Below are 26,200 nucleotides of genomic sequence, written 5' to 3' on the forward strand. Positions count from 1 at the left end.
CCTACAGCCCCTGGTGACAGTGACCACACACCTACAGCTGAAGCCAGTGACAGCAGATTGTGGCCGAAAACACTGCTTTGGTTAAAAGCAGCTGAAGCAGAAGGGTATTTTGTGTGTCCTGAACACAGCTAAATACCCTCCTAAACACCTCAGAGGGGAAACATGCTGGTATTATTATCATTATCATCACTGATAGTGGTACTACTATCAGGACTGGCAGCAGGACTGGCAGGACTGCTGACCAAAGAATCCAAGCAAGGTTAGATGTCACCTCATTTCTCTTCACAGAGAAAAGCAAGGCACAACTCTTCCCAAGAATATTTCTGGGTTTTGCAGTCTCTGAACCTCAGAGAAAGGAAAAACAATTCTCGTATCATTTGCTGTGCCTCTGTTTGTGCAAAAGCAGAATGAAATATGGAGACTGTTTACCCACAGTGATGGGGTTTGGTTTCCTTGGCCGGTCAGGGCCAGGTGTGTGTGTGTGTGTGTGTGTGTGTGTGTGTGTGTGTCAGGACTGTCAGGTGACAGTCACATATTCTGGGCACTTCTGTGCAGTTGAGTGCTTGGCAGACTCAGTTTAGATGTAATGAAATGCAATATAGTATAGAATAAGATAGTATAATAAAGTAATTAATTAGCCTTCTGATAAGATGGAGTCTTCCTCATTTTTCCTCCTTCTTCGGGGGCAAAAATATCCACCATAGTGAAGGGTGCTTCAAACAGCGTTAATGAATGCAGATGATGTTTGGCAGCCTGCGGGGTCCCTGAGCAGAGCTGGCAGCGCTGCCGCCGCATTTCCGAGAGGAGAAAAGCACCAGGAGCAGCAGCAGGAGCTCGGGTTCACCGGGGCAGGGCTGGCAGCTCGGGTTCCCGACGGGTGAATCACTGCATTTCGCTGCAGTTCAGCTGTTTCTCCATCCTGGGGGAGATTTCTGCCTGTCCCTTGGCCTCGGGCTCTCGGAGCGTTTGCAGGGCGGGGCAGCGATAAAACAGGTGCGGATCTCACAGCCTCTAACCCCGACACAAAGGATGAACGGCAGAAAGGAGCACAAGCACAGTCTGAGCCTGCCTGCCCCGAGCTGTCCCGGACCCGCAGTGTCAGAACCCAGGACATCCCTCTGTCTGTCCTGAGCAGCCCAGACCCTGCCAGGGGGCTCAGAGACCCTGGCACAGAGCCCAGAATGCCCCTGTGGGTTTGATTGTGACCCGTGGAGCAAGTTACCAACCTTATGTGAAGATCAGCAGGCCATGACAGTTTAAGTACAATGACAGTGAAGTTATCACGGGGTGGAAGGGTGGATTTTGGGGTTTTTGGTATGGGGGTTCAGGAGGCAAGATGGAGGGAATTGGGCATGTCCAGCCTTTCTCCTTCTTCTTCTTGGCCTCCATCTTCTGCTGTGATGTTGGCTCTTTTGGGTTGGTTTAGAGTAGAAGCTCACTGTCTAACATAGGTGATAGGTATTGGGAAGGAATTGTAAATATGGTACACGTAGTTTTTAGTATAAAGACATAACACTGCCCTGGGGGCAGGCAGAGTGCCTGGACTGTCCTGCTGAGTTGACTTCGGCAGCGCAGGAGCGTCACAGACATCTTTTGTGAAAAATCCTTTCTTTAGGATTTTTCTCCCGTCTGAGAAGCTGTGGCCTCAGCAACAAAATGCAAACAATGGTTATCTGCTGCTGTGGAATGCAACAGGCGGATCTGTGATTGGTCTCGGGTGGATGTTTGGATTTACTGATCACTCACAGCAGAGTTGCTCTTGCTCTCTGCTGAGACACAGACCTTTGTTATTCATCCCTTTTCTATTCTTAGCTTAGCTAGCCTTCTAAGAACTTTTCCTTCTATTTCTTTTAGTATAGTCATAATGTGATATATATAATAAAATAATAAATCAAGCCTTCTGAACATGAAGTCAACATTCTTGCCTCTCTCTTCATCCTGCAACCCTTGTGACCACTGTCACACGGGAGAAAATTTTTTACAGATAAGATAAAATAAACAACCTTGAGACTGAGAAATGAAGAGCCCTGACTCCTCCTTCAAGCACCAGGCTGGGAAAAGAGGCTTTGGAACTTTTCTCGGGGTCACTGTGAGCAGCTAGAGATCCCGACACTGCGGGAAGGTGACACTGCCCCAGGGCTCCCACATTCCCGTGCTGACCCGGGGATGATTTATATGATTTATATGATTTATATGATTTATATGATTTATATGATTTATATCCCTGACTCATTACAGGGATCCCGTAATCCCCAGGGCAGGGCAGGAGTCCCAGGGTGACTCAGGGACACGGACAGGCTGTGACACTTCTGCTGTTTCTAAATAGGAACAGGAACAGCCAAACAGAGCCTGCAGAGAGCTCTTTGATTAGAGGGCACTTCATTAATGAGGCTTTGATCGATGAAAGAAGCGTGGAGGAACTCGAAATTGCAGAAACTCCACTTGTGACTTGTGCAGCGGGGTTCCCCTCCTCCCTTCAGCTAAAGGACACATCTGAGTACAGAAATCCCAGAACTTGTCATGTCTACTTGCCCTTTGCCAAAGCAGAGGGGGAACTTGGGCAGGGTTTTGGTTTCAGCCCAGCTGTGTCTTATCTGGAGCCTCCTGATAAGGCAAAGCCCAAGAAATGACTCTCCTGATAAGGCAAAGCCCAAGAAATGACTCCCCTGAGCCCTTCAGGGAGGAGGGAGCTCAAAGTGAGAAAATGGAAGATGAGGTTTCCACCATCAGTTGGTGAGGGATGATTTATTAAAACTGGGAGCTTAAGGAGAATGGGGAGAGTGGAGAACAAAGTGATTTAATGAAGACAGAGGGAAGAGACAGCTGGGTTTAATGCAACATCCATTCAAAAAAGAAAATAATATCAATAATTCGGGAAATCTGCAGAACCTACAGGAGTTTAGGGATAATTCTGTGTGTTGGCTTTCTTCTCTTTGAGCCTCGGAAAAGGGAAGCAAAGTCAATGTCAAATCAGACAGTGAGAGAGAAATGATCCTGTGATTTTCATGCAGCCAAATTTCTGGCACAGAATCTTGAAAAAAAATTGAATCTACAAAAAGATAAGGAAGGTACCCAAAAATCACACATAGAGAGGGAAAATGAATGCATTTCCAGACCCAGGGGCAGTTCCACATCAGGCAGTGATCAGGATGTGAACAATTTTAGGACCACAGTGGTCTGGGAGAGAAATCAGCCCCTGCCCTGTGTTCCTCAATTGTCCCTCTGTTCGTGCAAAGGTAACTCAGAAAACTGAAACAAGAAAGGAAAGCAGGAAGGATCCCCTGTCCTATTCAAATTACACTTCAGAAAGCCTTAAACAAATTCCAGACTTACTATATCAAAAGCTCTTCAAACTCTGACCTCATTTCTTTCCACTCCTGGTATTTGCTGCTTGGATTTTTAACCTTCTTCCTGGAAGGGAAGCAGAATTGAGTTGTTCAGTAGTGGCCTGACACGAAAAGGAAAATAATCTCCCAGAAAACCCACATTGGTCTGGTCAGCCACAAACCCTCCCACTGCAAACTCTGCTGTGGGGGCTCTGCTGATGACTGGGGGTGATCTGGACCCTCATGTGCCAGCTGGGGACTCCTGGAGCTAGATGGGAATTTATCTAGATGTGTAAAGAGGCATCTCCAATTCAGTTTTGGACTCAATTTCCAGCCCTACCCTGCCCTCTGGGAGCCATTCCCTGGGTCTGTCCCTCCATGCCTTGTCCCCAGTCCCTCTCCTGGAGCCCCTTTAGGTGCCTCACCCACAGAGGGTTAAAGGAAATTACATCACCCTGGGAAGAGATTTGGGTTTTTATGGATGATTTTTCAGGTCCTTTCCAGCCCAACCCAGCCTGGCTTTCTGCGATTTCCCCAGGCTCAGGTGACACAGCTTGTGCCTGGAAAAGGGAGAGGTCACAAAGAGATCAGGCAGAAAGCAGCAGCTCCTCCCTGACTGGGTTGTGTGGAATGTTCTGTGTTCTGACCCACAGCAGGATTTTGGGGTTGCTGCTGAATTCAGAGCCTTTGGGACACTGTGTGTGTGTGCACTTCACCATGTTGTGAGGCTCAAAGTAAAAAAAAAAAAAAAAAAAAAAAAAAAAAAAAAAAAAAAAAAGATGTAGTGATTCACTTACAGTAAATCAGTGGTGAAATCGAGTCTCTGCAGACAGAGGAAGTGCAGGCAGGGGCAGGCAGTGCCTGATCACAGCAGTTTCCATGAGCCCAGTAAACAGAGCTCCACTCATGTGAGAGATAAACACCCCAGTCTGCCAGGAATGGGCTTGTCAGCCTGGTCAGCCCTTCTGAGAACAGGCTTGTCCTGGGGATGAAACTCATCCTGGGTTCTGGCTGTCTGGGCATGACACTGAGTGGCAAAGAGCTGCAGGAACAAAAATATCACAGTGGCACAGGAAAGTCAGTTCCTCAAATGGCGACATGTAGGGGAAATCCCAGAATGCCAGACTGGTTTGGGTTGGGAGCGACCCCAAATCCCACCCAGTGCCACCCCTGCCACGGCAGGGACACCTCCCACTGTCCCCAGTGTCCAGCCTGGCCTTGGGCTCTGCCAGGGGTGCAGGGGCAGCCCCAGCTGCTCTGGGCACCCTGTGCCAGGGCCTGCCCACCCTGCCAGGGAAGGATTTCCTCCTCATCTCCCACTGAATGTCAGTGGGAACCCATTCTTCTGTACTAAAAAATGGGGTTATTTGATTTTTTCCCTGGGTTTGATATGAATTGTTTAAAAAACCAATAAAAAATGTGGGGTTTGTGTAAGTGCCTGGTTGGAGGGCCCTGGCAGAGCTGAGGTGCCACTGTCCCAGCCCTTCCAGAACAGCCCAGGCCAGCAGCTGCCAGAAACTTCATCAGCTGCAGAACAGATCCAATCCTTGGGATCACACAGGTACATCAGCTGCAGAACAGATCCAATCCTTGGGATCACACAGGTACATCAGGTGTTCCCTTGGGGAACAGATCCAATCCTTGGGATCACACAGGGTGCATCAGGTGTTCCCTGGGGAACAGATCCAATCCTTGGGGAGCAGATCCAATCCTTGGGATCACACAGGGTACATCAGGTGTTCCCTTGGGGAACAGATCCAATCCTTGGGATCACACAGGTACATCAGGTGTTCCCTTGGGGAACAGATCCAATCCTTGGGATCACACAGGTGCATCAGGTGTTCCCTTGGGGAACAGATCCAATCCTTGGGATCACACAGGTGCATCAGGTGTTCCCTTGGGGAACAGATCCAGTCCTTGGGATCACACAGCCTCCATCAGGTGTTCCCTTGGGGAACAGATCCAATCCTTGGGATCACACAGCCCCCATCAGGTGTTCCCTTGGGGAACAGATCCAATCCTTGGGGAACAGATCCAATCCTTGGGATCACACAGGTACATCAGGTGTTCCCCTGGGGAACAGATCCAATCCTTGGGATCACACAGGGTGCATCAGGTGTTCCCCTGGGGAACAGATCCAATCCTTGGGGAACAGATCCAATCCTTGGGATCACACAGGTACATCAGGTGTTCCCCTGGGGAACAGATCCAATCCTTGGGATTCCACTGATAAACCAAGGGAGCTGCAGGAAATCCTGACCCATGGAGGAACTGCCAGGGCAGCACCAGCCCTGCTTTGAGCACCCACACTGAGGCTGGGCTGGGAACAAAGCTCACAAAAAGGAGCCACCAAACTCAGCCAGGGGACAGAAATGAGGTTAAACCCCCCTGGGAATATCTGTGGGTGTTCCTGAATAAACCCTGGAAAAATTTCCAATCTTTGATCTGCAACTCCCCTGTGGGAAGGGAAGGGAAGGGAAGGGAAGGGAAGGGAAGGGAAGGGAAGGGAAGGGAAGGGAAGGGAAGGGAAGGGAAGGGAAGGGAAGGGAAGGGAAGGGAAGGGAAGGGAAGGGAAGGGAAGGGAAGGGAAGGGAAGGGAAGGGAAGGGAAGGGAAGGGAAGGGAAGGGAAGGGAAGGGAAGGGAAGGGAAGGGAAGGGAAGGGAAGGGAAGGGAAGGGAAGGGAAGGGAAGGGAAGGGAAGGGAAGGGAAGGGAAGGGAAGGGAAGGGAAGGGAAGGGAAGGGAAGGGAAGGGAAGGGAAGGGGCCACCAAGGGCCCTGTGAAAACCCCAACACCCAAAAAAGGACATTTTGCTGGGAAAGAGTGAAAAGAAATTCACTGTGACTCAGTGAAGGAATTCAGCAGAAGTGAGAGGAGGTGAACACTCCTGCTTTTATAAACAAGTCCAGACATAGTGGGGGAGGCAGGCAGGGGAAGGAAGAGCTTTTCCAGGCGAAAGAAGAGAATTTTTTAGGAGAAAGAAGAGATTTTCTAGGGCAAAGAAAAGATTTTCTAGGGGAAAGATGAAATTTTCTAGGGGGAAAAAAAGAGATTTTTTAGGGGAAAGAAGAGATTTTCAAGAGGAAAGAAGAGATTTTCAAGAGGAAAGAAGAGATTTTTAGGGGAAAGAAGAGAATTTCAAGAGGAAAGAAGAGATTTTTTAGGGGAAAGAAGAGATTTTCCAGGGGAAAGAGCCAAGCCAGCACTGCAGGGATGTGCCAGCCCTGGCTGTGGGAAGGGCAGTTGGGACTATATCCCATTTATACATTCACAGCCTCAATGCTGTACGTGTATTAATAATATATTTATGTGTACACATAATACAAATACTATAAATATGTAGTGTATAACACAATATAATATAAATAATATCTATATATAGTATATAGTGTAGTATATAGTATATATGATCTGAGCTAAAAGGGACTCTAAATGTGTCCCCAAAGTGCCCCCAGAGTGCCAAGGTGCCTCAGACTGTGTAGCTTTCCAGGCAGGAGATTTCCTGGGCGTGTTTTGGCTCCAGGGAATGCAGTGGAATCACTTTTCAGGCACTTTAATTGGGTCAGATTTTTAATTTGCTCTTACCAAATGGAGCTCAAAGCCTCGGGTACCTGCCTGGAACTCCCTCACCTTTCCCAAAAATACCTGGCTGGAGATGGATCCACCCTCGAGGGAAGGGAAACAAAGCTCCCAAAGCCAAGCAGAGCTGCCACTGCCACCTTTTTGTGTGGGAAATGTTTTGGTTTTGCTGCCTCAGGGAAGAGGCATCCCCAAGGCAGCAGGGCTGGATTTGGGGCTCATGATGGGATTTCTGGGACTTCTGCCACGAACTGCAGGAAAGAGAAAACTGATAACAATAACAATTTAACTAATTTTTTTTAAATTAAAAACTATTTTTTTATAAAAAGTAAATGTTTAAAATGCTTTTCCAAGAGTCCCCATTAAAAAATCACGGTCCAGCCCCAGTTTCCTTGGTTCTCTGCCACGTTAAGCACATCATGTGTTGATTTTATTGAGGTCTAACCACCAATTACAGGAATTTTGCACTTACTGTGGTGCTGGGATGGTTCAACACCACTGGAAAAACAGCCACCCAAATCCCATGTGGATTCACCACTCACTGAGCTCTCTAATAATATTGTATTTATCTATTATTTAACTATTTGTTTATTATTTTTCTATTTATCTATTCATTCATCTATTTCTTACCTGGAATTCCCCATCAACAATATGGCTCTGAATAAAAAACTGTAATAAAAGAGAAATAAAACCTACTCGATTCTAAATAAATAAAATTAATAATATATAAAACAAAACCTAATCAATTCTAAATAAACAAATGAAACCTTATAATAAAGAAATAAAACCTAACCAAGTATAAACAAAACCCCCATAATAATAAATAAACAAACCCCAATCAATTCTAAAGAAACAAATTTTTGAAACTAACAATAAATAAAACCTAATTGATTCCAAATAACTAAATCCTAATAATAAAGAAATAAATGGAACCTAACCAAATATAAGCAAATAAAACCTAATAAAGAAATAAACAAACGCTAATCAATTCTAAATAAAACTTAATAAAAAATGAAACAAAATCCATTCTAAATAAGTAAAGCCTAATAATAAATAAAGAAACCCTAATAAGTTATAAATCAATAAATTCTAATAAGTAAGCAAGTCCTAATCAATTATAAAAAATAAACAATAAAACCTAATAATAAATAAATAAAACCTAATCAATTAAAAATAAACAAATAACCCCCAAATAATAAATAACACCTAATCAATTACAATTAAATAAATAAATCCTAATAATACATAAATCAAGCCTAATCAATTATAAATACATAAAAAACCAATAAATAAAACCTAATACATCATAAATAAATAAACAAAACCTAATAATAAATAAATAAAACCCTAACCAATTATAAATAAATCCTAATAACAGATAAATAAACTCTAAATAAATAAACCCTAACAATAATTCAGGCCAATGCCAGGATCCATTGCCAAGGCAGAAGTCATGGCAAAGTCCCAGCCCTGGGACCAACCATGGAAAATCTGCTGGAGTCCCTCAGCCCATTCTAAATAGCTCTGGAGCTGTTGGCTTCCTCTGTCATGTATTGGCCTTTGCAATTTCTTATTTATAATAATAATTATATTATTTATATATGAATTATAATATAACAACGGTTTTGATACGGTACAGTTTGTGATCGCTTTGAACTGCTTTAATATTTATAATAATTATAATAACATATATAATTAATATCTATAAATATATTCATATATATAATAATGTGTAGCTTCTCTATTTTAGTGTGACAAACACACATTATAGCTTAGATATTGGAACCCTGGATTCTAAGAATTTCAGATTTTCTGTGCTGACAGGCACTGACCACCACATTTCACCTGAGGCCATGGAGAAAGCTTCCAAAATTTAATGTCAGAATGAAGATTATAGGTGTGTAGTTTAAACAGAAGTGTGTAATACCACATATTAGAAAACTTAGAGTTTAAAGTTTTAGAATAAAATAAGATAGAAGTTTTAGAGCAGAGACTTGTCCTTCTTCACGTTCTTCTCCATGGGTTTGGGTGGTATTTAATGAAATAAAAAAAGAAATACGATTAAATAAAATAATAAAATAATTAAATAAAATGTTAATTAATAAAAATTTAAAATAATTAAATAAATAAGTCCACATTGTGGACCACAAGTAGGTAGTTAAAAGTTCAAAATAATTTAAGTGTCATTTCTTAATTAGACAGTTTATCCTTAAACTCTTATAGAGATACAACTCCATTTTTAGTTTATTAAAATAAAATACTATAAAACTCACAGTTTATAAAACTCTAATATAGATAAAACTAATAAATATCTAAATCCAAACTAAAATACCATCTCATACATTTAATCCCAACCCTAACAAAAAAAAAAAAAACAAACAGAAAACTCCACATTTAGGCAAAATATTCAGATAGAGACTATGTGTTGTGCATTGTGATGTGAAATGCTTTTATTGGTGTAACTCACTGCCAACAGTGAGAGTAACTCAGATAATTTGAGAAGCAGCTAATGTGGATTCAGCTAATGTGGATTTCATGGACTTGTGGAGAATCTTGTCTGTATAAGATAACATTGAAAAGAAAATAAACAAGAATGCAAGGAAGGATTTACCACTGGCCTTTGGTTATCAAGAACTGTCAAACCACACAACAGGGGCCTTGTGGGAACAGAAGACAGATAAATTTCACCTGCAGGACTTTGGGAAGATGGGTCAATAGTTGAACCAGAATGTGTAAACTCACAGGAATGTTTGAATATGCATAATCTTCATGAACGTGCATTTCACCAATGCAATGAAAAACTGTGTAAGGAAATTATTTTAAACTAACTGATGTGCCTCTGCCAAGCTCACAGTGCTGCAAAAGTCCATTTTATCCCTTATTGAACGTTAAAACTTTTAATGAGTGAGCCTTGTTTCTCTCAGCTCAATCCCAGGACACAAATTTTTGCTCCATCACCCTCCCCACTGGGAGCTGATATTGAATTTATGCCACAAAATCAACATGGTTTAAGTGGTTCTGGTTTCACTAACACCCAGTTTGAGGCATTTCCCTGCTATCCCAACACCACACAGAGCAATCCAGCTTTCCCCAGGGCATTTGCCAGGATTCCAACACTACCAGCATGAATTCAGTGAAGAGAATCACAGAATTATATAATTGTTCACCTCCAAGCTCATCTTGTTGGGAATATCCTGAACAAGGAGAAGGAACCCACCCCAAGGGCCACACTCCTCAGAAATACCTTGGAACTGAACAAATCCATTTAATTACACTTCCTTTATGCTCCAAGATGAAGAGTCCTGTGACCTGTAAAATTCTGGTCAAGTCCTTTTCTCAGTATTTCTGGATACATCTGAAAAATCAGAATGAGGCTGACTTGGGCATTTAGGAACCTAATTTTTCAGTTTAAATATTTGATACTAAAAGAAACAAACAAACAAACAAGTAAATAAACTAAATTTCTACTACTACTATTATTATATATTCATTTTAGATATTTACATACCCACTGAATCAAGGAGTTTTTCCACCCCACTGTCCTGGTTTTGCTGCTTCTGGCCCCACTGGAAAGAGCTGGTACAAGGTTTTCTGTAAGCACACTTGGAGCACAAAATACAATAATAATAACAATAAATATCCATTCATTATGATCCATTTGGTTCTGCACTCCGGAGGAAAATGGGGCTGCCTGTGAATTTTCCTGCCTCTTTCAGGAATATTCACTGGGTGCTTTGGTTAAAATCTGGCAGTGAAATCCCTCCCATGAATTAAATTTTGTGCAAATCATGCAATTAATTCCATTTCTATATAATTTATATGGGATATTCCATTCTACCCTTCACATTGGGTTTTTCAGGAAGGACAGCTCCTCATGGGAACTTCCCAAGCATCCACAGCTTCCCTGTCACTACAACAAAAACACACAGAACCAACAGAGGGGTAAGAAGCAAATGTGCAAAATTTATTATGTTCTTCAATGAACACAGAGATAGGAAATTTATAAAATTAGGTAGTATCTTCAAAATTAAAAAAAAAAAGATATATAAACACCAAGAGTTCCTAGAGAGAACAAACAACAGCAGTCCATGGGATGCTCAAACACAGCTGACCCCAAAGCAGTTTCTTCATAAAAAAATAAGAGACTTAAAAAAAAATAGCTCTGGAAGACAGTGGAGTCAGCATGGCAAACACGGGATATGAAAACTGAAATGCTACTGCAGCACATCCTGATTGTCCAAGGAAAAGTCTGTTGGCAAAACAGGGAAAGCTCTGAGTGCCAAGCTCAGCCCTCTGCTAAAGGCATCTCCTAAATTCCACCAGGTCCTGCTAACTCCAGAATGAGCTTGGAGAGACCTCAAAGCTCATCCCAACCCACCCCTGCCATGGCAGGGACCCCTCCCACTGTGCCAGGCTGCTCCCAGCCCCAGGGTGCAGCCTGGCCTTGGGCACTGCCAGGGATGGGCAGTGAGACATGGAACAAGCACTGGGAACATTCCCAGACACATCCATGAGGAACCCTGTGAGGAACCCCATGAGGAACCTCCTGAGGAACCTCCTGAGGAACCCTGTGAGGAACCCCGTGAGGAACCTCCTGAGGAACCCTGTGAGGAACCCCATGAGGAACCTCCTGAGGAACCTCCTGAGGAACCCTGTGAGGAACCTCCTGAGGAACCCTGTGAGGAACCCCATGAGGAACCTCCTGAGGAACCCCGTGATGAACCCCCTGAGGAACCTCCTGAGGAACCCTGTGAGGAACCCCATGAGGAACCTCCTGAAGAATCCTGTGAGGAACCTCCTGAGGAACCCTGTGAGGAACCCCATGAGGAACCTCCTGAGGAATCCTGTGAGGAACCCTGTGAGGAACCCCATGAGGAACCTCCTGAGGAACCCCAGGCTCCTCACTGCTGCTCCTTTTGCTCCCTTGGCACCTGTAGCTCAGGACCTGCTGGCCAAGCAGGGGCTGGCAGTGGCAATGCCACAGGATTGTGTCCAGCATGGGTTCCTCTGGCTGTGTAAACGCTGTGGGAGTGACCCCACACAGAACTCTGCTGGAGCAGGCAGGGGTGCCCAGCTCACAGCTTCAAGTAGAGAAGAGCTCAAAGCTGCTCCTGGTGCAGGGGGACAGCCCTGGCTGGGGTGGGGACACTGGGGCCATTCCCAGCCAGGCCTGAGGAGCTCCCCCAGCAAGGGCAGCTCTGGGAACCCAAACCCAGCAACCCCAAAGGTCACAGTGATCCCCATAGGATCCCAAAGGTCACAGCATCCCCATAGGATCCCAAAGGTCACAGTGATCCCCATAGGATCCCAAAGGTCACAGTGACCCCCCTGAGGATCCCAAAGGTCACAGTGCCCCCCCTGAGGACCCCAAAGGTCACAGCGTCCCCTCTGAGGATCCCAAAGGTCACAGTGATCCCTATAGGATCCCAAAGGTCACAGTGATCCCCACAGGATCCCAAAGGTCACAGTGTCCCCCTGAGGATCCCAAAGGTCACAGTGATCCCCATAGGATCCCAAAGGTCACAGTGTCCTCTGAGGATCCCAAAGGTCACAGTGATCCCCATAGGATCCCAAAGATCACAGTGTCCTCTGAGGATCCCAAAGGTCACAGTGATCCCCTCAGCACCCCAAAGGTCACAGTGTCCCCCTGAGGATCCCAAAGGTCACAGTGATCCCCATAGGATCCCAAAGATCACAGTGTCCTCTGAGGATCCCAAAGGTCACAGTGATCCCCACAGGATCCCAAAGGTCACAGTGTCCCCATAGGATCCCAAAGGTCACAGTGTCCCCTCTGAGGGTCCCAAAGGTCACAGTGCCCTCTGAGGATCCCAAAGGTCACAGTGTCCCACCTGAAGATCCCAAAGGTCACAGTGTCCCCTCTGAGGACCCCAAAGGTCACAGTGACCCCCACAGGATCCCAAAGGTCACAGTGATCCCCTCAGCACCCCAGAGGTCACAGTGTCCCCCATAGGATCCCAAAGGTCACAGTGAACCCCTGAGGACCCCAAAGGTCACAGTGTCCCCCTCAGCACCCCAAAGGTCACAGTGTCCCTCAGGCTGCGCCTTCCATCACAAAGAGGTTTGAAGTGTCTGTGAATTGACAATCCCATCCAGGAGTTGTGATTTCCCACAGTTACATGATTTCCCTCTCCAGTGTTTCTCTGGATCCCTTGCTCCCAGAAGTGTTGCTGTCGTTGGAGTAATTGCCCGAGTCGCGGCTGCTGTGGGTGGAATGTTTGTAGTCTGAGAACACGATGTGAGTTCCCTCCTCTGTGACCATGGACTCAATCACACAGCAGTGCTCCACGGCCTCCTCTGCTGCAGCTGACAGGTAGGGGCTGCTCAAGGGCTGCCCTCCAAACCCCTGGGGACAGAAGGGCAGGGGGAAGAGATGAACATCCATAAATAATAATTAGATACTGCTTTAAATAATTAAATACTAATTCTGCTAAACACCGCAGTCACACAAATGGGATTGATCAGATTCTTTACTGTGAGGGTGGGCAGGCCCTGGCACAGGGTGCCCAGAGCAGCTGGGGCTGCCCCTGCATCCCTGGCAGTGCCCAAGGCCAGGCTGGACACTGGGGACAGTGGGAGCTGTCCCTGCCATGGCAGGGGTGGCACTGGGTGGGATTTGGGGTCCCTCCAACCCAAACCAGCCTGGGTTCCATGCTCAAGTTGAGCACAATGTGTGGTTTCCCACCCCTAACACACTCCTTGTTTCCCTAGGGTGACCAGCTCAGATTCAGGATGAAGTTTTAGATCCCAGAACCCACAAATCCCTGGGGCTGGCACAGCCCTGCCAGCCCATGCAGCACCAGCTGTGCCCCATGGGCACCTTGTCCCCAGCCCAGAGCACTCAGTGCCACCTCCAGGGCACACCTGCAGGGATGGGCACTGCAAAGCTCCCTGGGCAGCCCCTGCCAAGGCCTGAGCTCCCTTTCCATGGGCAAATTGCTGCTGCTGTCCCAGCTGAGCCTGCCCTGGCCCAGCCTGAGGCCATCCCTCTGCTCCTGTCCCTGTCCCTGGCACAGATGCCAGTCCCACCTCCCAGCTGCACTCACTGAATCCATCACTGAGGGGCGACTCCAACATTCCACCTCAGCCCTTTTCCTGCTCTCAGTTATCAATCACCACAGAATTGCAGCATTTCAAACATTTCATGGATTAGAGCCTGAGGAGGCCACACAAGAATGAAAAGAAGATCCAGGTACAGAGGTTTCAGGGCACACCTGAGCATTGCCCTTCTCATTCCAGAGCAGGATCCCTGCTAAGCAGCACCTGTGCCAGGTGGAGACTTGACAATGCTCTGGAGACCTCTGATAAAGCCTCTGAAATGAACCCTGGCTGACCCATAACACATAAACATCATTTTTCCATGATATTTAAAGTTCATTTTCCTCCAAAGAAGCTGTGAGAAGTCAGAGCTCACCTCGATGTTCAGGGGGGGCTGGCAGGAGGGGAAGAACACGTATTTGATTTTGCTGTAGGCTTGGTAGAACACAAAAACAAGAGGAGCAGCCACCAGCAGGACAACCAGCAGGGCACCCAGGAAAATCCCAGCAATGATCAGAGCTAAAGGTGAACCTAAAATTGGGAATAAAAACCATTCAGTCAAAGCACTCAAAACCAGCAGAAATTAAAGCACAGCTCCAAATGTGCTGCAGAATTTATCAAATAATTCAACATTTCCACATCATGGAAACATTCCACAACACTTCCACAGCCATGGGCACCAGGGAGAAGTGATGCTGTGCCAGTGCCTGAGACAATTCTGCTCGAAGAAGACACAAAATATTTTCCAATAGAAAATCAGGATCACCAAGAAATTTTCATAGTGTTTATAAAATTTTATATGGCCAATTACCTTCACCATGATTTGTCCTTGTGTTCTGAGTGAGTGCAATCCCCCCACTCTCCCTGGGCACCAAGATGAGCTTCCAGCCCCCACAAATCTGATTTATCTCCTCAGATAAATCAGCACAGGAGGTTCATTCCCAGAAGGACTAAGTTTTGAGGCTAAAATACCCCTGAAAATGTGGAATTTAGTGATTCCTTGCTCCCCCCCAAGCTGTGGGGCTGGGAAGTGAAGCTCTGTGCCCAGCCAGGTGCTGGCAGGAGCGCGGAGCTCCCAGGGAAGGGGTGACAATTGCAGCTCAGAGGGCGTGGGTGCATTTCTGCAGGGCTGTGCCCACCTGCAGGGGTGAGGATGCATTGCTGCTGGCTGTAGGCACTGCTCTTGTTGTAGGGCTCAGAGAAGGCCTGCACCTGCACGCAGTACAGCGAGGAGGGGGACACGTCGGGCACCGTGGCTATGGTCTGCCTCACCTCCTTCTGCTTCACCTCCTCCTGGAAAAGCAAAGCAGGCAAAAGGGGGGGATCAGAGCCCATGGGCAGCACAGGAGCCTCAAACAGCTGAGAGCTGCAGCTTCTGGTGGAGAAGGCATTCTGTGAAACGCCAGACATTGCTGCAACCCCAGAATCTGCCGGAGAGACTTGCCAGCTCATGCAGTCCCACTTCCAGGTGCCTCTGGAACATCTCCAGGAACTCCACCACCTCCCTGGGCACCCAGATTCAGTAAAATACATAAACCACCCCTTAGGTCCTCAGCAAAACTCGGCAAACACCTCCTGGGCAAGAACCAAGTGCTTCCCCCATTAATCTGAAATGTCCCGATTCCCAGGAAACTCCTTCCTGCTGCAGTTTGCTTCCTTCTCTTCTGCCCCCTTTTACCAATTTCTGTGAAATATTTTACCCTAAGAAGCATTTAAAGAACATGGAAAGATCCATTAAAATGTGAGTTAAAAGGATGCAGGACTTCAGTGTTCCAGGAGCTTTTTCCATCCCATTGCTCACAGCCACATCCATGGAAATGGAGATTTTACACCATCACTGGGAGATAAAAATCACGGTGATCAGGTTTCTAAAAGAGTTAGATAAAAATCTCAACCACTGGGTGATAAAAGTCACAGTGATCAGGTTTTTGAGAGAATCTTTCATTACAAAACCCAGTAAACTGATTTTTTAAAGACTCATCTACCACAAATGTGCCTATTTTGGAAAGGAGCTCCAGGATTTAAGTCAGAATCAATAGAATATTTCATTTTTTCATATTTAAGTCAGAATCAATAGAATATTTCATTTAAAAGCCCAATAAACTGACTTTTTAAAGACTGATCTACCACAAATGTGCCTATTTTGGAAAGGAGCTCCAGGATTTAAGTCAGAACCAATTTTCTATTGTTTGTAATTTGTTCACACCTTCGTATCTGAGGAATTCTTCCAGTAGAGGATCCTGTAGGACAAGTCATAATGGTCCCTCATGAATTCATCCTTATCTCCTCCTGGAGGAGAAATAAGGATGTGGAGCAAAGTGTCACTGAGGTCCAGCCTTACACCAGGAGGGCCAATTCCATCTGAAAACAATAAAAGAAATAACTGAAGTCCAACTGAAAAAATACAACTAAAAATATCAAATTCTGTCAGTGAAATCCATTATAATTTTGAAGAAACAGAGTTAGAAGTATAATTTCATAGTTTTATTCAGAGTATCAAATCCTGAGAAACATTTGAATTAATTTCACTATGTTCCTGTGAAACCCCCCTCCTGTCAGCTCACAGAGACATTTGGCAGGGGTTTGCTGAGCAAGGAGCACTTCAGGAAAGCATTTCCTTACTTGTTTTCAGAGGATCCACCTTGACTTCCCTGGAGAAGCAGGATTTGTTGTGTCCCTCCCTGGCCTGCACCCGCAGGTGATAAAAGCCAGTGCTGGTGATGATGGAGGAGAAGTTGCAGCAGGAGCTGGTGATGCTCTCACACCCAGGGACACTGAGCCACTTGTCTGAGTAATCATCATTGAGATCCTTCAAGAAGCCACTGCAACAGAGAATTCAAGAGTTCTCATGTCAGCTCCCTGAACTCCTCCAAAAAATCGTATTTGTTTGTGCCGCACTTGGCTCAGTTTGGGGCAAAAAGGCCTCTAGTAATTAAAAAAAAAAAAATCAGCATTTTAATCTGAGACATTCCTGAGTGGAAGAATGAAGATAAAAGGGCCAGGGAATACAAATCAGGGCTTTAAGCAAGGCTCAGCAGGGGGATGAAATGTGGGGTGGGCAGTTTCTGAAAATCCAAAGGAGAAGTTCTCACGTAGCTCTGTGCAGTCCATTGATTTCTGCCATCACAAGGAACTCCCAAGGAATGCCAGGGGTCCCTCCTCTTCTCTTAGGTGCTGGCCACAATATTTATGCAGCAGCTGGAGATTGAGATACAGGTTTATAGAGCTGCTTCCTACTGGGATTTTTTGGGTGTGATTCGATGACATTTTATGGGATATGATGGGGGTTTTATGGCATTCCTTGTTTTTTGATGCAACACGATTTTTATCTGATTTTCTTCATGTGATACAGCGGCTTTGTGTATGATAGGATGGGGTTTGATGTGATACAAGGGTTATTTCATGTTACATAAGGGGGTTTTTATATGACCTGATGGGTTTTTTATGTGACACAACAATTCTATATGGGACACACCATTTTCTTTTATGGAACACTTTTTTTTTTATGGGACACAACATGCTACCTTGTGTTTTCTCCCCTATTTGGGTCTGCCCAGAAGAAACCCAAGCTGCTGACAACTGAAACCTCCACCACCTGTATTTTTGCTCACTTCTACTCATCTAATTTCTCCACATCTAATTTCTCCACACTCAAAAAGGCACTAAGCAATTCAAGCTTCCCAGCTTTAAAAATGTCCCTCAGCATTCAGGAGTCCCTTCCATCAGCAGTTTAACATCCCAAAAGCAGCCCAGTCCCTGAAATCCCAGGCTCAGGTGTTACATGGAATTCTTTCAACAGCAGTGAGCTGTATTTTTGCTCACTTCTACCCATCTAATTTCTCCACATTCAAAAAGCCACTAAGCAATTCAAGCTTCCCAGCTTTAAAATGTCCCTCAGCATTCAGGAGAGGAGTTTAACACCCCCAAAAGCAGCCCAGTCCCTGAAATCCCAGGCTCAGGAATTCTTTAAACAGCAGTGAGCCATCCATGTTCCCATTAACACATAAAGCCACCAAATATTTCATTTTAACCCCTGGGGAACACCAGAAATGGGATTTCAGATTGGCAGGGTGGGATGGCTGAACTCACAGCAGGTACTGCACGTTGTAGGTCACATCCTGACTTTCCTGGCTGCTCCAGAGCAGGTGGAATTCCATGTTCAGAGCCAGGACACTCAGGTTGGTGGCACACAGGAGGTCGTTCACTGCTCAGGGGAAAAGGAAACCCAAAGTTACCAAAAAACTTCATGGGAATGGGCATCTCTCATGTCAATAATGAAAACATAAAGATTATTCACTATACAGATTGCAAGTCACAGGGTGTGATATGCAAAGAATCCCATCAAGCATTTAATTTTAAAAAAATCAGTTAAAATCAATTCAGAAAAAAATTAAAGTATACAAATATTGAGAGGAGCAGAAATAAACTGGTTTGGAAATAATATGAGGAGAAAAATGTAAAAAATACACATCTGTATTTATTGTACATTTTGATTTTTTTGTTTTAATATTTTATTAAAATATGAACGTGACAATTACTTAATATTTTATTAAAATAATAAAAGCTTGCATGTATCAGTTATTGTAATATTTTATTAAGATACACATGTATTATTTTAAAAATACATATGTATTCTTTTAACATTTTTAAAATACACAGGTGTGTATTAATTAATGGTTTTGTGTATAAAATAATTTTCATTTGCCATCAATTACTTACATTTTGATGTACCATCAACTCATTATGATGTACCACCCCTGTCCAATCTAATATTTGACTTTCTGCAGTTATTTTTTTCCTTAAATAAACATCTAAAAGCAACTGCACAGAGAAGAATTTAATTTTACATAACAAGGTGGCAAAGTGCCCCCTCAAAGCCTTTCCTCAGCTGCTGTAACAATCAATTCACCAAGGATTACATAAAACCAGCATTTTTGAAGCTCAAGTCAACTTTCTGTGCATTCATTGAGTGCCAAGTATCCCAGAGGCTTTGGGGTTTTTTACCTCCTGATTCAGTCACTGATTAAAAAGAAGAGTTTTCCAAAGCACACAAAGAAGTTTTTGTTCCAAATTAATGTCAAAGTTTGCCTCATGGCAAAAACATTCTTGTACTACTAAAACTCTACCCTTGACATATTTTAGGTTGATTGAGAAGGGCAAATATATACAATATATATAATTTTTATACCAAACTGAGGAGGAATTTGGCCTCTCTGCCTATCCCTGCTGCTTCAGAACCCCTGACTGTTTAACAGAAGCCACCATTGGCAGGTAAGCTGATGCCCTGGGTACCTTTCTGGGTGGTTTTCACACAGCTGGGGGGGCTGAACAGGCCTCGCTTGCCCTCGCTGGGCAGATTTGCTTGGACTTTGAAGCAATAGGTGCTGTCTGGGGCAAGGTCATCAATGGTGTCCACAGGGAAAATCCTTTTGTTCTGGGGCTGGAAGGAACAAACACAAAGAGCCTCTGAGGGGAACTTCCTGCTTCCCCAGGAACATTTTAAATGATCATTTTGCAAGGTTTCAGCCCATTTGGGTCATACCCCACCTAGAAATGTGGAACAGAGAAAGTAGGAGGGTGTTTGAGCTGGAGAAATCCTAAAGGGAAGTTTGCAGCTTAGCCAGTGACAGACAGGAACATTTTGGGCTCCTTTGCCATGGGAGTGGGTGGGGAGGGATTGGGAATGACCAGGAGCTCACCCCACAGACACCCCAAAATGCAGCAGGACATTCCCATCCCTGAGCACCCAAACACTGCCCCCTCCTCTGCCTCTGGCTGTCAACTGAACACACACCATTGTACTGCTGGGCCTCTTGCTCCTTTGGGGTGTGATCCCAAAATCCCTGAGGTGGGAGGAGCCCCCCAGGACCACCCAGTGCCACCCCAGCCCCACCAGCATCACCCCAATCCCTGTCCCCAAGGCCACATCCAGACTGCTCTGGGACAATTCCAGGCACTCCAAACCTCCCTGGCAGCTCAGCCCAAGGCCTGACCACTCTGCCAGGGAAATTGTATTCTGATTTCGATCTGAACCTCCCCTGGTACACCTTGAGGCCATTCCCTCTTGTCCTTTCCTCATTCCTGTGTTTCCCTCTGGCTGTGCCCTCCTGGCAGGGACTTGTGCAGAGCCACGAGGGCCCCTGAGCCTCCTTTGCTCCAGCCTCAGCCCCTTCCCAGCTCCCTCAGGGATTCTGCAGCCCCTTCCAGCTCCTCAGGGATTCTGCAGCCCCTTCCAGCTCCTCAGGGATTCTGCAGCCCCTTCCAGCTCCTCAGGGATTCTGCAGCCCCTTCCAGCTCCTCAGGGATTCTGCAGCCCCTTCCAGCTCCTCAGGGATTCTGCAGCCCCTTCCAGCTCCTCAGGGATTCTGCAGCCCCTTCCCAGCTCCCTCAGGAACTTTCCAGCCCCTCCAGGTCCTTTCTGAAGTGGTGAATTTGATCTGATCTCCTGAAAGAACACAGATTGCCCTTTGATTCCTGCCCTAATTTAGATGACTCTCACTTCTCTAAAAAAGATAAAAAAGGAAGAGTTTCTCCCCTGCTCCTCACAGGAGAGCTCTGGGTGCTCTGCAGGACACACATGCTGCCTTGGAAACCAGCTCACAATGGCAACACCTCAAAAAAAGTCCCTGGATCAGGGCAACCCCAATAAAACAATCCTATGGTAAGAACAAAATCATCCCACCAAGAAAAAAACCACCTCACCCAACTTTCAAACACACTGGAGCAGTTACACAGTGACAGAAGCAAACAATTCCATTTCAGAGCACGAACTGAAGTCCATCTCTGGCAGTTCTGGTAACGTTAAATAACAAAATGAAGTGCTCATACCTGAGCATGGGAGGAGTTTTCCCAGAAGACCAGGTTATATTTAAAAGTCAGGTCATTGATCCACATTTTTTTCCTCTGATTTGCTTCTGGAGGAGAAACCATAACTTTTACAACTCCATTTGTGGACTGCAATTCCAGTCCTGGTGGACCAATCTGAGCTGCAAATATGGAAAGAAAAAAGAAGCATTAAACATCTCTACTTTGAGAAAATACACCCCAAAAGTGGTTTAAATAATAAACCTAAAATACCTGCCTATGCTATCTTATTTTTAATTCTTTTGAATAATCACATACAGGATCTTAAGTTTTCATTGAGTCAGGCAGTTTCCAAAAGAAATTTAACCTAACAACCAACTACCATCACCAGGTTCTAAAAGCAGTTAAAATGAAATATTACCAGCAAATGTTTTCCAAAAAATCAGAATAAATTATTCTAAAACCTGCAAGGCAAGGGATTTAGCTCAGTCCAATAAATCCAACTTCAGAGAAAGGATTCAGTACCACTGGAACGGCTGAAAAGACACAAACTTCCAAAAAATGTGGTTCTTGGAGCAACCTGGTCTATGGAAGGTGTCCCTGCCCATGGCAGGGGATGGGATGGGTTTTAAGGGCTCTCCCAGCCCAGACCAGTCTGGGATTCTACAAAAATCTACTGTCAAAAAGAACTGTTCCAATAAATAATCTGGGAAAACACACAGTGACAGGAAATTCAGTCAGGAAACCAGCACCACCTGGAATAGTCTTCCCTTTCCAGAAAAGAGAGAATTGCAGCATTCCATGACCTGCAGATGCCTGATCTCATGTTCCTGTTGGGAAACTCCCCCAGTCCTGCTGTTACCAGCAGTGGAAACCACAGGTGGCTTTCCACAATCCCTCATTCCTGACTGCTTTGGCTTGGGAAGGACCTCCCCAGTGTCCAGCCTGGCCTTGGGCACTGCCAGGGATGCAGGGGCAGCCCCAGCTGCTCTGGGCACCCTGTGCCAGGGCCTGCCCACCCTGCCAGGGAACAATTCCTCATTGCCAGGATCCCACCCAGCCCTGCCCTCTGGCACTGGCAGCCATTCCCTGGGTGCTGTCCCTGCAGGCCTTGTCCCCAGTCCCTCTGCAGCTCTGCTGGAGCCCCTGCAGGCCCTGCCAGGGGCTCGGAGCTCTCCCTGGAGTGCACAGTGTCCCCAGAGCCCCGAGCCCGTACCGACTTGTTCTGGCACCATCTCCAGCACCTGGGACCATGGGGACACCAGCGGCCCAGCCTGGGCCCTCACACGCACGTAGTGGGCATCATAGTACTCTGAGATGGCTGAGGAGAAGTCACAGCTTGTGCCAGCCACAGCCTGGCACCCTGGCAGCTCCTGCCAGCCCGTGGGCTCCAGCTCCGGCCTGCGGGACAGAGAACATCCCAGATAAACAATACCCCAGGAGAAACACCCTCAGGAGAAACAACAGCCCCAGGAGAAACACCCCAGATAAACAATACCCCAGGAGAAACAACAGCCCCAGGAGAAACACCCCAGATAAACAATACCCCAGGAGAAACATCTCAGACAAACAGTACCCCAGGAGAAACAACAGCCCCAGGAGAAACACCCCAGATAAACAATACCTCAGGAGAAACAATATCCCCAGGATAAACAACAGCCCCAGGACAAACACCTCAAATAAACAATACCCCAGGAGAAACACCCCAGATAAACAATACTGCAGGAGAAACAACAGCCCCAGGATAAACAATACCCTGAGAGAAACAGCCCAGATTAAACAACAGCCCCAGGATAAACAACAGCCCCAGGAGAAACACCCCAAATAAACAATACCCCAGGAGAAACACCCCAGATAAACAATACTCCAGAAGAAACAACAGCCCCAGGATAAACAACACCCTCAGGAGAAACACCCTGGAATAAAAACCAGCCCAGGATAAACAACAGCCCCAGGATAAACAATACCCTGAGAGAAACAGCCCAGATTAAACAACAGCCCCAGGATAAACAACAGCCCCAGGAGAAACACCCTGGAATAAAAAACAGCCCAGTATAAACAACACCCCCAGGACAAACAGCCTGGGATAAAGAATACCTCCAGGAGAAATAACAGCCTGGGTTAAACAGCCCAGAATAAACAACAGCCTGGGATCACCAACACCCCCAGGACAATCAGCCTGAGATCACCAGCCTGTGACACACAAGGCTCACTCTTTCAGATGGTGACAAATTGAATAAGGGGTGGCAGGGACAGTTCCAGCTCTGGGGTGCCTGGCACCTGCCAGAAGCACACACTGACTGCAACAACTCTCAGGTACCTGCTCAGGGCACGGCTCAAATGCATTTCCATGAAAATTGTACATATTCAATCTTCCCTGGAGTTCACATGCTCCAGGAATTCTTTATCTTAGTTTGACCCATGATTTCATCCTCTCAGAGCACAATGCACATGGGATTTTGTGTTTTATTTCCTCACAGATAGGATTTTGAGAATTTTGTATTTTATTTCCTCACAAACAGGATTTTGAGAGTTTTGTATTTTATTTCCTCACAAGGCCCCTGGTCTGTGGTTTGACAGTTACTGCTAGCCCAAGGAGCAGTGGTGGATTTTAATTTGCTCTTTTGGTGCTATTTGCCTGGTTCTTCCAATGTTTTCTTATCACACAGAATTCTAGCCAGTTTTACAAGTACTTTCAATCAATATTAGCTATTTCATTATTGAATAGATATTTCACTATTGTCAGTTAGTTACAAAAATAAAGGCATTAGTTATTTCACAACTACAATAATTATTTTATTAATTTAATTTTAATTTTAATATCATTACTATTAATATATTAATACAAAATAATAAGTTGTTATATTCATTACTATTATTATTGTCATTATTATTATTATTATTTCACTACTACAATTACTTCTGCAGAAGTTAATGTTATAATACACAGTGCATAATATTTTGCAAAGCCTAAACCATAATATATATTTATCACACTAAGATATACAATCTACACAGGGATTATAGTATTAACTATAAAAGGCTGACAAATTATACTATATCAAAAGCAGTTAAAAAGAGATTACAAACTGTACTCCATCAAGATAATTTACAAAAGCCAATAATAACAAAATACAATAACTACATAGTTATTTATAAAACATCCCAGGATAAAGAGCCTGGGATAAATCCAACCCACAACCAGTGAAATTATTCTTATTTTCTTCTTAACTTTAATAAACATCACTCCTTTTCATGCTGCTTTATCAGCAGTGCAATCAGTGTTATCTCCTTATAAATTATCCTACAACTGGCAGAACACAGAATTACATCCTCAGGATTATTACATTTCCTAGCCTGGCAAAGATTTTATAATCGATGGGAAGGAATTTTAAAGTCTTGACAAAAGTGGTTACAGGAGCATAAAACCAGCAGAACTCCACTAATGATAACATGAGCCAGGAATGGAAATAAAGGGAAAATAAAAAATACAGAGGGGAAAAGTGGAGCTCAGCAATAATCAGCTTTTCAGCAGCTCTTTTTTAATCAACACACATCCACACCTCAGTGAAAAAAGAGATTTATAGAGACATTTAAAATGTCCTGGCCAAAAAAAAGGAGGCACAGTAATTGTTTATCCTCAACTCCTACCTTGTCTTTCTGAACAGTCTGATATTCTTTAAAATAAATCTATTTTCAAAGCAGCTTTTCTTATCTACATATTGGAAAATAAGAGTTATTTATTTAAAACCCAAAATCCCAGAATGGTTTGGGTTGGGAGGGACCGTAAAGCCCATCCTGTTCTACCCCTGGGACCTTCCATGATCCCAGGTTGCTCAGAATTTCACCAAATTTATCTCAGAAATGTTTTTCAGTATTTACTTGTAGGAAAGTGCCACAAAATGCCTGTGCTAATATGTGCAAAAGAACTGGGACATGGAACAACTGAAGGAAACCAAGGAAATATCTAAGTACAAACCTTAAACTGTTTTGTCTGGGCATTAAACTTGCAGCTGAGAAATGTGGGTTAATGAACTCTGAGAAATTAGTTGAAAATTATACTGAAAATTCCCTCAAATCCTCTGTGTGTGGCCACAGCTACAGAAACCAAACAAACCAGACTAAATTTAGGAAGGGCATTGAGACTCTTGAGTGCAGCCAGAGGGGCCAACGAGGCTGGAGAGGGAACACAAACCCTGTGAGGAAGCCCTGAGGGAGCTGGGGGTGCTCGGCCTGCAGAAAAGGAGACTCAGGGCTGCCCCCATCACTCTCACAGCTCCTGAAAGGTGCCTGTGCTCACCTGGGGCTGGGCTCTGTCTGCAGCAGCACTGACACACCCAGAGCACACAGCCTCGAGCTGCACCAGGGGAAACACAGGGTGGAGAGCAGGGAAAAGGTTTTTGCAGCAAGGGTGAGAAAGTTCTGGAATGGCTGCCCGGGGAGGGGGTGGAGTCCCCATGCCTGGGTGTGTTTAACAAAGCCTGGATGTGGCACTGGGGGCCAGGGCTCAGTTGAGGTGGGACATGATGGTCTTGAAGGTCTCTCCCAACCCAGTGATTCTGGGATTCTGTAAATAAACCTAAATGCCACTTCCAAGTGTGCCAACAGATCTCCTGCAAGAACCCTGCTGGTGGTTCAGCATTAGCAGCAAGGTCTGTGTGATAAATAACCTGATTTATAAATACCCTGCCAGCAGTGAGACAAACCTGGGCCAGCAGCAGCAGCAGCAGCAGCAGCAGCCAGGGGTGGCTGCAGGGGTGGCACTGATTACTGAAACTGGGCAGAGAATGTCACCCTGAGGTCACTGCCCCTGTACCCCAGTGCCAGGGATGGCTGCAGGGATGGCACTGACCACTGGAACTGGGCTGGGAATGTCACTCTGGGCTCAGTGCCCCTGTACCCCAGTGCCAGGGATGGCACTGACCACTGGAACTGGGCAGAGAATGTCACCCTGGGGTCACTCTCCTGGTACCCCAGTGCCAGGGATGGCTCTCAGGGATGGCACTCACCACTGGAACTGGGCAGAGAATGTCACCCTGAGGTCACTCCCCCTGTACCCCAGTGCCAGGGATGGCTCCAGGGATGGCACTCACCACTGGAACTGGGCACAGAATGTCACCCCGGGCTCTCTCCCCCTGTACCCCAGAGCCAGGGATGGCACTCACCACTGGAACTGGGCACAGAATGTCACCCCAGGCTCTCTCCCCCTGTACCCCAGTGCCAGTGCTGGCTCCAGGGATGGCACTCACCACTGGAACTGGGCACAGAATGTCACCCTGGGCTCACTGCCCCTGTAGTCCCAGCTCAGGGTGAAGTTGGTGTTCACCACGTGCACCTGCACGTTCTCTGGGCTCGGCAGGCTGCTCTGGCCTAGGAGAAACCAGCAAGCACAGAAATCAAATGTTACAATCAGAAGAAAAGAAAATATAGAGATAA

The 26,200-nt window shown here is 45.5% G+C and overlaps 1 protein-coding gene across 2 annotated transcripts; it reads right to left on the bottom strand.

The window, feature by feature from the left end:
* Window positions 1-12,892: 12,892 nt before the first annotated feature.
* On the bottom strand, window positions 12,893-25,893 carry IFNAR1 (interferon alpha and beta receptor subunit 1). 2 transcript variants are annotated; one of them, XM_058044977.1, is made up of 10 exons: window positions 25,858-25,893; window positions 21,981-22,165; window positions 20,789-20,946; window positions 19,253-19,400; window positions 18,050-18,164; window positions 16,583-16,782; window positions 16,167-16,321; window positions 15,100-15,253; window positions 14,337-14,491; window positions 12,893-13,268 (listed from the first exon to the last, which is right to left on the bottom strand). In XM_058044977.1, the coding sequence occupies exons 2-10, from the start codon at window positions 21,997-21,999 to the stop codon at window positions 13,038-13,040; spliced, it is 1,335 nt and encodes a 444-aa protein (XP_057900960.1). In that variant the 5' UTR covers window positions 22,000-22,165; window positions 25,858-25,893; the 3' UTR covers window positions 12,893-13,037. The 2 variants fall into 2 exon arrangements, with proteins under 2 accessions (XP_057900960.1, XP_057900961.1); XM_058044978.1 differs by lacking the exon at window positions 25,858-25,893 and adding an exon at window positions 25,617-25,623.
* Window positions 25,894-26,200: the final 307 nt, after the last annotated feature.

Source organism: Melospiza georgiana, chromosome 2 (genome assembly GCF_028018845.1).
Source record: "Melospiza georgiana isolate bMelGeo1 chromosome 2, bMelGeo1.pri, whole genome shotgun sequence".
In the NCBI taxonomy this organism is placed as follows: Eukaryota; Metazoa; Chordata; class Aves; order Passeriformes; family Passerellidae; genus Melospiza; species Melospiza georgiana.